General features: G+C 38.3%; 2 protein-coding genes across 2 annotated transcripts in view; both read right to left on the bottom strand.

The window, feature by feature from the left end:
• The window catches only part of TMPRSS11D (transmembrane serine protease 11D), a 75,961-nt gene extending 66,203 nt beyond the window's left edge, over positions 1 to 9,758 (bottom strand). Inside the window, exon 1 of the mRNA XM_043556631.1 lies at positions 9,675 to 9,758. Coding sequence (XP_043412566.1) covers positions 9,675 to 9,758 — 84 coding nt within the window. The remainder of the gene's footprint in view (positions 1 to 9,674) is intronic.
• A 5,470-nt stretch (positions 9,759 to 15,228) lies between these two features.
• TMPRSS11A (transmembrane serine protease 11A) overlaps positions 15,229 to 17,363 on the bottom strand; it is a 53,489-nt gene continuing 51,354 nt past the window's right edge. The window contains 1 exon segment of the mRNA XM_043556617.1: positions 15,229 to 15,735. Within this exon segment, the coding sequence (XP_043412552.1) occupies positions 15,574 to 15,735 (162 nt within the window). The 3' untranslated portion in view covers positions 15,229 to 15,573.

The raw sequence follows: 17,363 nt of genomic DNA, 5'->3' as shown, positions 1-17,363 counted from the left end.
TTGTTTTAATGATTACAGCTGTGTAATACAGCTTGAAGTCCGGGATTGTGATGCCTCCAGCTTTGGTTTTCTTTTTCAACATTACTTTGGCTATTCAGGGTCTTTTCTGGTTTCGAACTGTTGCAGACTATGAGTCTAGAGTTCTTTCTTGTCCAGCAAGAGAGTGAACATAGAATTGAATATGAGAGGGGTAAATGTCTAGGGGGAGAGAAGAGCCTTGAACAGGGGTTTTGTCTTCATATTTATTGAGCTCACAAGATATTACCCACATGGTGAATGAGAAGAAAACAAGATCTTGCACATGTGGTGAGTGTGAAGAAAACAATTAGATAGTAATCACTAACTTGTATGTGTAAGCAAAGGGTCTGGGGTGGGGGGCAAGTGGAGTTTGTGATCAAGGTACATTGGTGCCATCTAGAAAGTAATTCTTTAAATGTCTGGTAGAATTCCCCTGGGAAGCCATCTAGCCTGGAACTCTTGTTTGTTGGGGGATTTTTGATAACAGATTCAATTTCCTTGCTGGTTATGAGTCTGTTCAGATTTTCTATTTCTTTCTTCCTGTTTCAGTTTTGATAGTTCATGAGTCTCTGGTAATTTGTCTGTTTCTTCTAGGTTGCCCAGTTTGTTGGCATATAAATTTTCATAGTATTCTTTTATAATTATTTGTATCTCTGGTTTTGTTTGTGGTCTCTCCTCTTTCATTCATGATTTTGTCTACCTTTTTCTCTGTGACAAGTCTGGCTAGGGATTTGTCAATTTTGTTAATTCTTTTAAAGAACCAGCATTTAGTTTCATTGAGTTGTTCTGTTTTTTTTTTCTATATCATTTATTTCCCCTGTAATCGTTATTATTTCCCTTTTTTCTGCTGACTTTAGGGTTTATTTGCTGCTCCTTCTCTAGTTCCTTTAGGTGTAAAGTTAGGTTGTGTATTTGGGACCTTTCTTGCTTCTTGAAATAGGCGTGAATTGCAATGTACTTTCCTCGGAGGACTGCCTTTGCTGCATCCCAAAGGTTTTGTACTCTTGTGTTTTCATTTTCATTTGCACCATGTATTTTTTTTATTTCTGCTTTAATTTCCTGATTAACATATTCATTCTTTAGTAGGATATTCTCTAACCTCCATGTATTTGAGGGTTTTCAAATTTTGTCTTGTGGTTGATTTCAAGTTTCATAGCATTGTGATCTGAAAATATGCATGTTATGATCTCAATCTTTTTCTATCTTTTGAGGGCTTCTTTGTGACCCGCTGAGTTTGTAATCTATTCTGGAGAATGTTCCTTGTGCACTTGAGAAGAATGTGTATTCTGCTGCTTTAGTATGAAATATTATGAATATATCTGTTAAGTCCATTCAAAGCCATTTTTTCATGTTGATTTTCTGCTTAGATGATCTGTCCATTGCTGTAAGTGAGGTATTAAAGTCCCCTACTTTATGGTATTATTCTCAATGAGCTTCTTTATGTTTGTGCTTAGTTGATTTATATATTTAGGTTCTTCAAGTTAGGGGCATAAATATTTATAATTGTTAGATCTTCTTGGTGGATAGACCCCTTAATATGATAACAATGCCCTTCTTAATCTGTTATTACAGTTTTTGTTTTAAAATCTAGTTTTTCTGATATAAGTATGTATACTCCAGCTTTCTTTTTAAAATTTTTTTTTAATGTGTAGTTATTTTTTTTTGAGAGAGAGAGAGAGAGAGAGAGCAAACGAGTGTGAGTGGCAGGGGCAGGGGCAGAGAGAGAGAGGGAGACACAGAATCTGAAGCAGACTCCAGCCTCTAAACTGTCAGCACAGAGCCTCATGTGGGGTTCAGACTCCCAAACCAGGAGATCATGGCGTGAGCCAACATAGAAGCTTAACTGACTGAGCCACCCAGGCACTTCTAGTTTTCTTTTGATGCCCATTAGCATGATAGATGTTTCTCCATCTCATTCCCTTCAATCTGCACATAACTTTATGTCTAAAATGAATCTCTTGTAAGCGGGATATAGATGGATCTTGGTTTTTATCCATTCTGATACCCTATGTCTTTTGATTGGAGCAAGTAGTCCATTTATATTAGGAGTGATTATTGAAAGATACAAATTTAGTGCCATTGTTTTATCTGTAGAGTTGGTGTTCTGGTGATGTTCTCTGGTCCTTTGTAATCTTTGTTGCTTTGGTCTTTTTTTTTCCCTCCACTCAGAGTACCCCTTAGATTTTCTTGTAGGGTGGTTTTGTGGTCATGAACTCCTTTAGTTTTTGTTTGTTTGGGAAACTCTTTATCTCTCTTTCTATTCGGAATGACAGCCTTGCTGGATAAAGAATTTTTGGTTGCATATTTTTCCCATTCAGCTCATTGAATATTTTCTGCCATTTCCTATGGCCAGCAAATTTCAGTTGACAGGTCTGGTGCTAACCTTATATGTCTACCCTTGTAGGTTAAGGACCTTTTGTCCCTAGCTGCTTTCAGAAATCTCTTTATCTTTGTCTTTGTAAGTTTCACTATGATGTGTTGTAGTGTTGACTTTTTTTTTTTTTTTTTTTTTGGATATTGAGGGAAGTTCTCTGTGCCTCTTGGACTTGAATGCCTGTTTCCTTCCCCAGATTAGGGAAGTTCTCAGCTATAATTTGCTCAAATGAACCATCTGCCATTTTTTCCTCCTCTTCTTCTGGAACTCCTACAATATGGACATTTTATTCTGGGGAGTATTCCTACATCTTGTCATTTTTACTAAGTTTCTGTCTTTTGCATTTTTTTAAAGCTTGTTATGTTTCCTGCACCTGAGAGTACTGCTATGTTAAAAAAAGGTCATACACTGTCCAGGGTCTGGCACTTCAGGAAGTGTTTCTGGTACGTACTGTATGCACTCTGATGTTGCATTCTGGGTGCTCTTTGACACTGGTCAGTCCTGTGCAGAGCTCCTCCTTGCTTGCAGTGGGGACTGTTTGGATCTTTAGGTGTACTTTGGTTTGTTGAAATAATTCCTGGAAAAAAGGGCAGAGGGGAGCCTGATTCCAAGAAAAGAGAAAAGGAAAGGGAACAAAAAAACCCCAGAGAATCAAAAAACTGTAATGTTGATTCCAAAGAAAAAATGAAGAAGAAAAAGAAAAAGGAAGTAGAAGAAAATAATAATAATAAAAAAAATCCTGATCCAAAAAGAGAAAGGGAAATAAAAAACAAAACAAACAAGAAACTATGAGCCTGATTCCAAAAGAAAAAGAAAATAAAGAAAAAAGTAAAAAAAAAAAACAAACAACTAAGTCTGAATCTATTTCCACCAGAACCGTAAGTAACACTTTGAAGCACTTGATTTTCAGTATACTTGGTCCATGTGGGGTGCTGGTGGTGCTGCTCTCCTGGAAGAGGGCCTGCTGCATTGGCTCAGGGTCAGTCTCCTCCCAATAATTAACCATTTGCCAGGCACAGGGGTTAGGGTTTGGTATAAGCAGGTCCCGCTTCTACTGGGGGCCACTGTACTGCTCTCTGAAGTCACACTGTGTTGGTGTTGGGGGAAATGGCACCACCCCAATTTCTCAACCCCTGGACTGAGGATCTCACACTTCACACTGTTTAGGTGGCCCTCACAGAATAGCTCAGTCAGTCAGCTTGCCCTGGGCCACAACTTTCCTGTGTTTATTCTTTGGCCTGTGGCTGGGATTCAGAGCTCAAGTCTTAAAGGACCGGGCACCACACAGATCCTACCCCTCTCCTCCAGAATAGAGCCTCTCCATGCTATGTCTGAAATTCTTCGTTCCTGAAAAAAAGTCTCAGGCATGCACAGTGTGTGGAATCTATGATGTAGCACTGCTAAAAGCACCAAAGGTTGTATTCCCTCTGGGAGCACCTCTGTCCCCTGCTGATGAAAGACCACCTACAGGGTCTGCTGTACTTGGGGAGGCAATATACTCCAAAAGTACTCCAGGAAGGGGAATGTGCTTTCCCTATATGCCCTGGAGATTCCTACACCACCCTATGCACTATGGGGCCAGCTCCCTTCTGCTCAGGAGCAGGTGCCACAGCTCCACTCTGGAGAAAGGTGCACACTTCCAAAACCTCAGAGTTTGAGCTCCAAATGCTATTTGCCAAAAACAAACAAACAAAAAACAAAAACAAAACAAAAACAAAACACCCAAGAAACAAAAAACAAAAAACTGCAACATTCAGGTTGCAAGTACTTCTTGCTCCCCAGTCCGTGGTCCAGAGAGGTTTTCCTCTAGTGCAAATTTGATGCTGCACTTTCTCAACCCCTCTCTTTCTCTCCCTTTCATCTCTCCATGGAAAGTGTTCCTTCCCCTCCATGGCACTGCCATTTTTCTCTCCCCTAATTCACTTCTCACTTTGCATCTGCCATGCTCTCTCCCTCCAGCTGTGGAGATCCTTCCGCCACTCCACAGATCAATTTCCTGGGTGTTCCAAGTGATCTGACTTCAGTACAGCTGTGTTTGAGGGACAAGGAAAGCCCAGGGTCCCCTTATTTCTCTGCCATTTCACTCCTCCAGCTCCCATTTCTTTTTCTAGATGTTTAGTGCTAAATTCAAGGTAATGTACTTATTTTTCCTCTTGGTTAATTGAGATATAATTGACACATAATATTATGAAAGTTTAATGTGTATAATGTGATATTGAGAAATGTTGTCCTTCATGTCAATTACCGTTTTGTTGTTGTTATGAGAACATTAAAGCTCTACTTTCATAGGAACTTTGAAGTATATAATCCAGTATTATTATTTTTTTTCCAACGTTTATTTATTTTTGGGACAGAGAGAGACAGAACATGAACGGGGGAGGGGCAGAGAGAGAGGGAGACACAGAATCGGAAACAGGCCCCAGGCTCTGAGCCATCAGCCCAGAGCCTGACGCGGGGCTCGAACTCACGGACCGCAAGATCGTGACCTGGCTGAAGTTGGACGCTTAACCCACTGCGCCACCCAGGCGCCCCAGTATAATCCAGTATTATTAAGTATTGTTACCATGCTGCACTTTAGATCCTGGAACTTATTCATCTTCTAACTGAAAGTTTCTACTCTTTAACCACCATCTTGCCATTAAGCCCCTGACAACCTGACGTACACAGTAGTGACTACAGTTAATACTGTATTGTATACTTGAAATATATTGTATACTTGAAATATCTGTGATGACAGCAGAGAGCCTGATGCGGAGCTTGAACTCACGAACCATGAATCAGATTGTGACCGGAGCTGAAGTCAGACACTCAATTGACAGCCATGCGGGTGCCCCATGGATGTGTTAACTTAATGTGCTAATAATATCACAACGTATATGTATTATCAAGTCATCATGTTGTATACATTAAATATATACAACTTCATTCGTCAGTTATATCTTAAACCTGGAAAAAAATATTAACATCATCTAAAACAACCTCTCAGAAACATCCAAAATAATGTTTGACCACATATGTGGGAACTGTGGCCCAGTCAAGATGACACATAAAAGTAACCATCGTGAAGTTCAAATAATAGACCCATTGTCACTCTGCTGGAGGGTTGTGGAGCTGGGATTCAAATACATTCCATTGAACTTCATATTGTTTACCTCTGTGTTATACTATCCACGATTCAGCAAATGTGTGATTTGGTGATGTAATCTTTTACAAATATTTTAAATGTTTATTTATTTATTTTTGAGAGACAGAGAACACACAAGCACATGAGCAGAGGAGGGGGGAGCAGCAGAGAGAGAGGGAGACAGAGTATCCAAACAGGCTTTACACTGTCAGTGCAGAGCCTGATGCACGAACTGTGAGATTATGACCGGAGCTGAAGTCCGAGGCTTAACCAACTGAGCCACCCAGATGCCCCTACAACTGTTTTAAGAGTATTTCAACCTCTATTCAATAGTCCAGTTGATTCGAATGAGCACCAATAGGCAGGTTTTGTATTGGTGTTTCACTCTTTCACCAAACTATGAAATATATGACTGTAGAGAGGTACTTAAACAGAGCTTGAGGTCATTTGTAACCATGAAAGTGCAATATAACACCCTTCTGACACAAAGATAACAATTCTCAATTACTGTCAGAAGAAGATGTACTCAAGTTCTTCTTTTTTGTTTTTGTTTTCAGTGATACTGATGCAATTCCACTGATTCATCCTTATTTGTTTTCCAAGGCTTTTAGCCATTTAATACCATGATTAATACTTTTAATACTATGATAGTTGTCTAGGATTAGGAATAGTCTATAGTTATGGAAGAGGGAGAAGCTATCCAGCTCACTTTGGAATCTAGTCTGTATTTTTGTGTCTGTGTATTTTTTTGTCCTATGTCTAATCTGTTGATCTGGTCTTTTTAGAGATATCTAAAAAGGATTTTGGATTAAATAGGAGATGGCATAATCAGAGTATGTTGTTAAGTTCTTTTTAAAAATGGCCCAGTGAAAGGCAGTATGAGGGAAAGACTGTGTCTAGAATGGTTTTCATGAAAAGCCAGGAGTAATGTTTGTGTTTCTGCACCAAAGGCAATATTCATTGCATCAGACACAGTGGGAGAAAGGAGACAGAACTGTTCCAGGCTGTGGGCATGACTCCTATCCTAGAAGGGGCTCCTCAATGCCTGTCTAGACTCCTGGGAAAGCATGAGGGGCTTTGAGAGTTGGAGGCTCAGCCAGAGGCTTGTGCTGGACCACCATCATGCATATGTGATGAAGCCAGACTGTTACCACTTTTAGTATAGTTTCAAGAAGAGCACTGAGAGGAACTTCAAATGATCTCTTCATCTAGACATAATCCCAGCAAGATAAATGACACAACAGTTTTGTATGTGAGAATCGTTTAGGTTAGTAACAAACATGTAAGTTTCCCCAGTGATTCATTTCATACTTTAATGTCTTAGTTACTTAAACAAAGTAAAACAAATCTTCATGTTGGAGGAGGTTAGTTTGGAACCCCAGGGTAGCTGTGTAGTTTATAGATAGTCATATAGATAATGACAGAAATTCCTCCAATCTCTTATACACTAACCCTACCTTTAATCACTGAAACTGAAACTGTCTTTTCTCAGGGATCTCCATTCATATCCAATTCTCCACGGAAACATTCCCACAAAGATCAAATACCTTGAAGAAATATTGTTTCCTCAACATTAAGCATGGTTTTAAGATTTATAAATATTCCTTTGATGGGAACCAGTGTCATGGAGCCATGTGCCTGGACTTCCACGTCTTGTACTATCATAGTTACTGCCTCCGTTTTCTTTGAATGTGTTACGTTCGCTGAAGTAAACAGAGGATTTTGAGAATTTTGAAGTCCTCTAGCTGTCAGTTTCCAGCTAAAGCAGATGATCTCTCAAAGGAAAGCAGGAGAATTCCTGTGGATAAGAGTGTAACTGAATGCCAGAGCCTTCTGAGATGGCCCTGGGAGGCCCAGAGTGCAGATGTAGTCCACTTTATGAGGGCTGCATAACTCGGTCAGGGAGGTGCTCAACCTAGTGCCTTTTCTGTACCATGATATTACCCTAGTTGATGATTATAGCCCATGCAAAATATTCAACAGGTTATTCAGGGATTTTCAGTGACACTGCATACCACATAACATCATCTAGTATGTCTAAACCTGTAACACCTATTTTAAGACTGAGGACAGATTAGGGTGATCTGAGGAATGGTTGTTTGTTTCTTTGTCTCGTTCCTGAAACCTGCATTTTATCTTTGATATTCCCAGCCAACAGTAGTAACACTGCCCTGGAGGTCTCCAGTACCCTCATGAGGTTGTGGGTCCCTGTGCGGGACCTCCACACTGTTACCATCAGTTTCTGTGGAATTTTAGACTACATGATATTCAGTTATTCATTGAAGAAAAATACTTTTAATTTTTGTTCTCTGCTTAATTCTACAAAATTCGACAAAAAGAGTTTAAGCTTGATCGTTAGAAGAATATGTTTTATATTTTCTGCCAACAACACAATTTACCTCCAGAAGAAGAATTCCCTTATACTAACTACGTTGCGAGTTAAAACTCAGTATGCCTCGGGGCGCCTGGGTGGCGCAGTCGGTTAAGCGTCGGACTTCAGCCAGGTCACGATCTCGCGGTCCGTGAGTTCGAGCCCCGCGTCAGGCTCTGGGCTGATGGCTCAGAGCCTGGAGCCTGTTTCCGATTCTGTGTCTCCCTCTCTCTCTGCCCCTCCCCCGTTCATGCTCTATCTCTCTCTGTCCCAAAAATAAATAAACGTTGAAAAAAAATTAAAAAAAAAACAAAACTCAGTATGCCTCTATACTATTCAACCACATCTCAAGGGCCTCTGAGGCTCCAATGGCTTTTTTAAAAAATTGATTTTACATGTAGAGAAATTTTAGGTTTACAGCTAAATTGAGCAGAAAATACAGAATTCCCATACATCCATTGCCCCTGACACGCAGAGCCACCCCCACTCTTATCAACCAGAGTAGTACATCTGTTACAACCAGCGGGCCAACTATAAAACATCATTATCACTCAAAGCCCAGAGTTTACATTTGGATTCACTCTCAACATTGACATGCTGAGGGTTTTGACAAACATTATAGTATCATACAGAATAGTTTTACTACCCTAAAAATCCTCTATACTCTACCTGTTCATCCATCCCTCCCTTTAATCCCTGGGAACTACTGGTATTTTTACTGTTTCCATAGTTTTACCTTTTCAGAATGTCATATACTTGGAAATATATGGTAGTCAGCCTTCTCAGATTGTCTCCTTTCACTTAGTAATATGCATTGAAGTTTCCTCCATGTCTTTACATGGCTTGATAGCTCATTTCTTTATATCATTGAGTAATATTCCATGATCTGGATGTACCACAGTTATTTATCCATTCACCTACTGAAGGATGCCTTGATTGCTTACAAATTTTGGCGATTATGAATAAAGCTGCTATAAACATCCACGTGCATGTTTTTGTATTGACGTAAGTTTTCAATTTGCTTGTGTAAAAATACCAAGGAGCACCATTACTAGATCATGTGATAAAAATGTGTTTAGTTTTGTAGAAAACTGCCAAACTTTCTTCCAAAGTGGTTGTACCATTCTGCATTCCTCTGCCAGTTTTTTAGCACTTGGGAAATGTACATACAAAAGTAGCACCAGTATTGTCTCTGGGGTATCAAGATCAGGTGCCAACAGTATGTCAACTGTGTGACATTGTTAAGAATGCTGAATTTCCAACCATATGGAAGACTACTATGTAGAATATACTCTCTTGACTGTTGTTACTGGCCAGTGCCAGGGTCTAGAGGTTTGGTGGGCCCTTTTGAGGTGATAGTAACTATTAATATTAATCTCCTAACTTTCAGCTTTAATTTTCCCATTCATCCCCATCACTCCCTTCTTCCTCAGCTCTCCCCTATGCCAATTAATTAAGACCCCATTCTAGCTTATATCTACATATCCCAATTATACTAACCTGAAGCAGAAAACCTAAGTATATGAAGAGGTTGCCAGCTAACTCCTATTTTTGTCTACTGAGAAGTGTATAGTCTGAAGATGCTACTGTAGTAACCCACCTCCCACCTTAGAAATGTAGCAAGCAATTTGGGTCTTTCAATGAGTAAAATTGAAATGATACCTTTAAATCCTCTACCATTAGTTTTACAAATAACAATACTGTTACTCTATTAAAATCTGCCTCATTTTGCCTTTAGTTCTTCTAAGAATTAGGTTCTGAATTTTCAAACTTTCCTTTGAACTTACTCTTTCAGACTTTTCTTGTTTCCATTTAAGTGGCTTTGTATCTAGATTGCCCTCTCCACTGGCTTTAATCGTCAGGTTAAACATCTTGCAAGATGGTTTTGACACAGCTTTCTCTCTAAAGTTGTACCTCAGCAATTCTGACTTTAGCTCAGAATACCACAGTTACAGACAAGTGATTTTTCAGTTACTGAGTCTAAAGTGTGGTATTTTTCTTCCAGCTTGGATATTCCTGGCATATACTTATATAGCAAAGGTCTTAACACTCTCGCTGCACTGAGTTTCTCAGTCCTTCATTAATGTATGAGCCCCAGAATCATTTCCATTAAGCATATTTTTGGATTTCAGTGTTGCATTTTGGGTTTTCCTTCCTGTATTTAATTTAGTGACTACTGGTGTGGAGGAGTCTTCTGAACTTGGAAAACAACAAAAACAGTTTTAAAAAATTAATCAATTAAATCTTGATTGCTAATGGACATGAAAAGGGCAATCTTGGGGCGCCTGGGTGGCGCAGTCGGTTAAGCGTCCGACTTCAGCCAGGTCACGATCTCGCGGTCTGGGAGTTCGAGCCCCGCATCGGGCTCTGGGCTGATGGCTCAGAGCCTGGAGCCTGTTTCCGATTCTGTGTCTCCCTCTCTCTCTGCCCCTCCCCCGTTCATGCTCTGTCTCTCTCTGTCCCAAAAATAAATAAATGTTGAAAAAAAAAAAAAGAAAAGAAAAGGGCAATCTTATATGGATAATTGAAATCAATAAACCAAATATCATTTTTTAAAATTCAAATTCCTTTATTTCTGTGAACTTTAAAAAAGTATATAGTATGTATGTTTTAGTTTTATCTCTGTTCTTTCCTATTAGGCAGATTCAACAGAGACGGACCTCAATCAGAAGAATATAATCATGGATATCTAACAGGGCCATGGGAAGTACCCAGATTTGTGAGGCCCATGGCAGAAAGAGGAAGAAAGGACAGTCCCTGGTAGGTAAAATAAAAATGATGAAAGAGAATGGGAGATTTTTAGCCTCATTTCCAAATATTCCTATGGGTTTGGGATGTACTCATTTAAGGGAATATAGAGAACAGGTTTTGATTTAGAGGGCTTCCTGAAAGGCCACAATTATGCATGCTTTATTGTATTTTGACTACTTCTGGTGTAGGCAGGGAGGGGGGAGCCTTTAGGAACATTCAGGAATATAAAAGCAGGACCAGCGCAGGTTGGAAGGCCGTGTACAGGAAAGTGACATGGGGGAAGCAGTTAACAACTGAGAATTGAGGTCTCTTACCTTCACAGAAATCATAATTTGCCTCTGTTAATTTATTCTTTCGCTAAACATAATATATACTGAATAATGTCCTAAATACTGTGAGTGATACAAAAATGAATGATCAGTCTTTAGTCTTATGGAACTACTAGCACTATACTTTAGCGATAATACATGTATATTAAAAGTGCAATGCAGAGTAAAGTATGAGAAATGCTTTAGAGGGGGAACAAAAAACCTCCAAAAGCTTTTGAATGGATAGTAATTTTATCTGTAATAATAAAAGTATTCTTGGTAGAGGTGATATTTGGGTTAGACCTCCTAGAGCGAAGAGAACATTGCATGACCAGAGAGGAGAATGTATTCAGGATATAAAGTGTAACATTCAGAGTTATGGACACTGAACACAAGCAAAACAAAAAGTCTGTTGGTTGTTAGCAGATTGTAAAAGGTATCTAAATCCATGGTGATATGGATTTAGACTCTGTCAGGGAAAGAGAAAATCAGTGATGATTTGAGTGAGTGGGAATAATGTTATTGAATAGCATCATAACTGAGCTGCAATTTGCTAAATGGACAGAGTAGGGAGAAACTGAAGGTGGGAAGACCAGTGGGGGTAGGTGAGATAATAATAATATGATGTTAATAATTGTGGATTATTATTCTAGAAAGTGCTATAGGCACTGCAGGTCATGGCCTGCTAGGTTTTAAAATTGACTTACTTTGTGGGGTAAACATTAAAAAATTTGAAATAGAGGGGCACCTGGGTTGCTCAGTCAGGCAAGTCCGACTCTTGATTTGGTTCAGGTCATGATCTCACGGTTTCATGACTTCAAGCCCCATGCTGGGCTCTGCACTGGCAGTGTGGAGACTGCTTGGGATTCTCTGTCTCCTCTCTCTCTACCCCTCCCCCATTTGTGCTGTCTCTGTCTCTCTCAAAATAAATAAACTTTAAACTAAAGTAAAATAAAATGTTGGGCACTTGGGTGGCTCAGTTGGTTGAGCATCCAACTTTGGCTCAGGTCATGATCTCACAGTTTGTGAATTTGAACCCCATATGGGGCTTGCTGCTGTCAGCCTGTCAGGGTAGAGCCTGCTTCAGATCCTCTGTCCCCCTCTCTCTGCCCCTTCCCCACTTGAGCTCTCTCAAAAATAAACAAATATTTAAAAAAAATAAAATAAATGTTAAGTGTTCATACCCTTTAAAAAATTGAAATAGAATAGAAAATATTGGATTTTATTGCACTAAGGCAACTACTATTTTATGAAACTTCTGTGTCAATTTTTAATATATATGTATTTATTTATGTATTTATGGAGCTGTGATGTGAAATATATTTTCTACTGTGGATTGTGGTCAAGATAGAGAGACTATACAAGAGGCTGTATTTATAAAAGTCTGTCTTTATGGTAATGGTTAATGGGGCTCCACAAATATAGTCTAGGCAGGGGTATGAGAGAAATCCTTCAAGCACATTGTGTATAGGGAGCTCAGTCTGTATTTGAAATAGCCACTGACATATTCTGCTATTTCTTTTAGAAACATGATAGTGAATGTTCAGTTTGATCAGGAGACCATAACTTTTGAATACTCAATGTCATAATTTTGAGGTATCTCTTAGTTTCTAACGTGACCAAATGCCTTCAGAACAGCAGTTCTCAACAGGGAACACTTTGCTCCTTTGGGGACATTTGTCAACATGTGGAGACATTTTTGGTTATCACAATTTGGGAGGAAGGAGTGTGTTGTAGGCATCTAGTTGACAGAGGCCAGGGGAGCTGCTAAATATTCCGTGCACAGGACAGCCCCTCACAGTAAAGAATGAACTGGGCCAAAACGTCAAAAGTGCCAAGGTTGAGAAATTCTGCTTCAGAATCACTCAAACTAGTTATTTAAAAGAAATGCAATTTGTAAGAGCAGTTGAAAGATTCATGCTAAGATTTGGCCTAACACAGATTCAGTGATATTATTTGTAGAATGCTCTGACCATTATTTATTATTAAATTTAAAATGATATAACAACATTTGCTTGTTTTTAAGCCAGAATGATATGCTGCCCAAAACAGTTTAGCAATACAAAGTTTGTAACTCTAATATCATTTCTTGAATCTTAACATCGAAAGTCAGAATTATATACTACTACCATAATATTGACTAACGTATAAGCCTATGTATGTTTTTACATATGAAGAAGCAACTTTATCTTGAAGTGAGTTCAGAGAATTGGCAGTCAGCTGCCCAAGTGAATCATATCATTTAAAACTTTTACATTTAGGTCTATGACACATCTTGAGTTAATTTTGTGAAAGGTGTAAGGTCTGCATCAAGATTCATTTTTGGTTTGTGGATGTCTTGTTGTTCCAGTACCATTTATTGAAAAGACTATTCTTTCTCCACTGAACTGCCTTTGCTCTTTTGTCGAAGATCAATTGGTGTTATATATATATGACTCTACTTCTGGGCTCTCTATTCTGTTGAATTGATTTATCTATTCTTTTACCAAAAACCTGCACACAATGTTTATAGCAGCTTAGTCATAATTGCCAAAACTTGAAAGCAGCAGAGATGTCCTTCGATAGGTGAATGGATAAACAAATTGTGTGGTACATCCATACAATGGTATATCATTCAGCAATAATGAGCTATCAAGCCACAAAAAGACACATAGGAACATAAATGGGTAACATTAAGTGAAAAATAAGAGTTCTAATTTAAAATAGATTCAATAGAAGTCACTGAAATTCTTATAGATCTGATTATTCCAATAAATATATGTGATCATAAAGAGACTTTGTAAGGAAAAGGGCATGTGAAATTGGTACCTCAGTTCTAGGCCCACTGGGCATACAAACTGCCTACAGGTTTACCACGTCATTGACATTTCCTGTCTTCAGTTATCTGAACCATAGGTGTGTTGGCCTGAATGACTCACAGTCTTCTTCAACCTTTAAAATTCTGTGAGTCTAGTTTATGGATTTGTGTGTGTGTGTGTGTGTGTGTGTGTGAATAAATTGTTAGTCTCTTTTAGATTATTGTAGGATTAGTTTCATGCCTTATCAATAGCCCATGGGAGACATTATTATAAAGTAACTCAATTTTTCCATGGTTTGGCTTATATTTGGACTTATATTTGACTTATAGTTATAGAATATAAATTATATTTATATGAATAAATGACAGTCTCTGCCCACAAACCTGATATTCCGCTGACCTTGTCAGGGAGTCAGTTTCCACAAAGCCTTCATTTAATTGTACCATGGAATACCCAAGCCTGACTCTCCTAATGTCTTCATGAGACACTTAGGGGCTTTTTTTCAGATTACTTTGTTTATGTGTTCTGTACAGTAGGTCCTTGAAATTTACATTTCATTTTTTTTTAACTAGTGTTTCATGGTTGCAATAGTTAGGCTACTGCCACAAGCCCTAGGAGATAATTGGCTGCATCAATTCAAAGATATAAATGTTTCTTTCTATGTAGAAAGACAAACTCATTGATTCTTCAACATATTAGGGAATTCTCATTTTTCTAGGCATTTAACCTTACAATAATGTAAAGAACTACCTCCTAGAGGTTCAAACATGTAAATGCATCTATGAAAACGTCAAATTTTTGTGCCATTGTTTTGGAATGACTCATGAAGTTACCATCACCTTCCCCCCAGGTTTTGTAACAAAGATACATTTGTGACTAATTATTATGTGCACTCATTTATTAATCAGGCTTTCTTTGGATATATCTAAGGGTGGGGATATTTCTCTTTTTTTCTGTGTGTGTGTGTGTGTGTGTGTGTGTGTGTTAAAAAAAATCACCAAAAATAGGGAGGTTTCATAGTAAAAATGGTTAGAAGATCTCTGGCCTGATTTATCACCATATTTTGTTTCCTAGATATAACTTTTTTCGAGGATCCTTCTAAAGGGTTTATAAGTAGAAAATGTATTAAATAAAAAAAATCTCTTTGGAAAACTTGGAATAATAAAGAAACAGAAAAAAGTATTTGTGAGCTCAGGAGAAATGATTAGACATTATATAACGTTTCCCTGAATTCTTTTTTTTTTTTTTTAATTTTTTTTTTTTCAACGTTTATTTATTTTTGGGACAGAGAGAGACAGAGCATGAATGGGGGAGGGGCAGAGAGAGAGGGAGACACAGAATCGGAAACAGGCTCCAGGCTCCGAGCCATCAGCCCAGAGCCCGACGCGGGGCTGGAACTCACGGACCGTGAGATCGTGACCTGGCTGAAGTCGGACGCTTAACCGACTGCGCCACCCAGGCGCCCCTTTCCCTGAATTCTTTAAGAGATTAAAAGGTTTCTCACTTAAGGAGACACCCTTGACAAAGATGTTCCAAAAATCCAGATTATTTTCAAAAATTTGCATTACACCTCTTTTATATTTCAATTTGCATGATGTAAAGAGTTGAGTATCTCTGCTGTATTCTTCCAGCCAGGATAAATTGACCCACGACTTTACAAATTTATAAGGATTTAAATCCCTTATAAATTGACTATGTGTTGATTAAAGTGATTTTAAAATAAATCACATCATTTAATTTCACTTCATTGTACTGTATTCACTAAACATTTAAATTCTCATACATGTATAGCTTGCTTAAAGCTGTCAATATTTAACTTTTATAGAGAATTAGAGGCCTGTTTTTGAAGTGATCCAGTTTCGGTAATAAGCCACTTCTGTGTAGACTCCAGGTTTGTTCTTTTGACCACAGTTATCTCCCCAGCTCACGATTCCAATGAGATACCAGGTGTCTTTAAAATCCTTTATAACTAAGGGTCCCCCAGAATCACCCTGAAAATAAAAGAGAGAAATAAAATTACCTAAATATAGAACTTATTACTTAAAATATTCTGATGAAGCACATATTTTATTATAGACAGAATATTTATTGATTACCAATTACAGAACAATTAATTGAAACATGGATTTCAAAAGTTATAAAAACTTTAAAGTTCAGTTTCCACATTTTAATTTTCTCAGATTTATAGACATATAATTGACAAATATAATTGTATATAGTTAAAATGTACAATGTGATATTTAACATACATATATATATATATATATAATTTGTGAAATGATTACCACAATCAGTTTTATTAACACATCTATCATTTCACATAGTTATTGTGTGTGTGTGTGTGTGTGTGTGTGTGTGTAGAATGCCTAGGGTCTACTGGCAAATTTCAAATACACAACACAGAAAGTCTAGTTGGTGTTGGTTTTCTCCTGGCTCGAAGCAGGGTTCTTGGATCTCTGTTTTATCAGACAGACTAATCCCCTCATCACGCACCTCAGTTATAATTGCTGTATTCATGTCTTGGACCCTGTCCTTGAGTCTTTTCTCAATAACTTTCCCAGTTTTTCTGTGTCTAGAGCTTTGTTTTACTACTTGCACAGTCATGGAGTAGGAATTTTACCTCTGCTTCCCAATCTAGTGAAATCTCCTTATGACCACCTCCTTCCCGAGGCATATCACGAATCTCACCACTTGCCTAGATTCTCATATCCTGTCTGCTCCTGGACTCCTGTCACCACCTTTCCCTTCTCCATCATGGCTTGGACCTCTCTGTGCATTCTCTGAATTCTAGCTGCCTCTCTCCTCTTTCTCAGCAACTGAGGCTGGATATGTCCCCGATTCCGCTCTTGCCCAGCCTATATGCTACAAAACTCCCTGTTCCTTTCTGACAGAGGTTTACATGTGTAATTTATGGGACTCAGGGCAGAGCTTTCTGCCACCTGACATCAAAACAACTTCCATTATTTCATCATGTACAATCATCTCCTTGAAGTTTTCAAGAATCTCATGTTATAAAGCAAGTACCTACAGGAAGAAACATACTTTATACCTTCATCAGAAAACGTACATCCAGGATAGCTATTAGACAGCAGAGGAAGGCACTGGAAAGGGCACCAGGCCTAATCCACCTTCTCACTCAGTGTTAACTGCCTCTCGCCCTCTCATTCTCCTTATGCTGAGAGCCAACAGATTACTTAGAATTCCCTCAAATATGAATTATAATTTCATACCTTCATTATTTTTGCTATGCTCTTTCTATGTATAGAAAAATAATAGTATTTTCTTGTTGTATAACTGCTAAGTGCCATTTATGCTTCAGGCCTCATTTAAGTGTGATTTCTCTGATATTTGCTGTAAAATTGTTCCCTTCACACTAAAGATATTTGCTCTCCATTATATCATTTAAAACATTTCATCATAGCTCATTGTTCATGATGATTTCCTTTCTAGATGAGACCCCTTTAAGAAAAGGGACTCTGCTGTATGAACCTTTGGACTTGTGGTATTAAGAAAATTTAATTTGGTTGGTTAGTTTGTTTGATAGCTTTAAAGAAATGCTGCTTATATAATTTTGCTTAATAAAACATCCAAAAATGTTTGTGTTGTGAAATATGCATTT

Source organism: Prionailurus bengalensis, chromosome B1, assembly GCF_016509475.1.
Source record: "Prionailurus bengalensis isolate Pbe53 chromosome B1, Fcat_Pben_1.1_paternal_pri, whole genome shotgun sequence".
Lineage (NCBI taxonomy): Eukaryota > Metazoa > Chordata > Mammalia > Carnivora > Felidae > Prionailurus > Prionailurus bengalensis.
The sequence above is the reverse complement of the archived record's forward strand: the minus strand, read 5'-3'. Positions and strand labels throughout refer to the sequence as shown.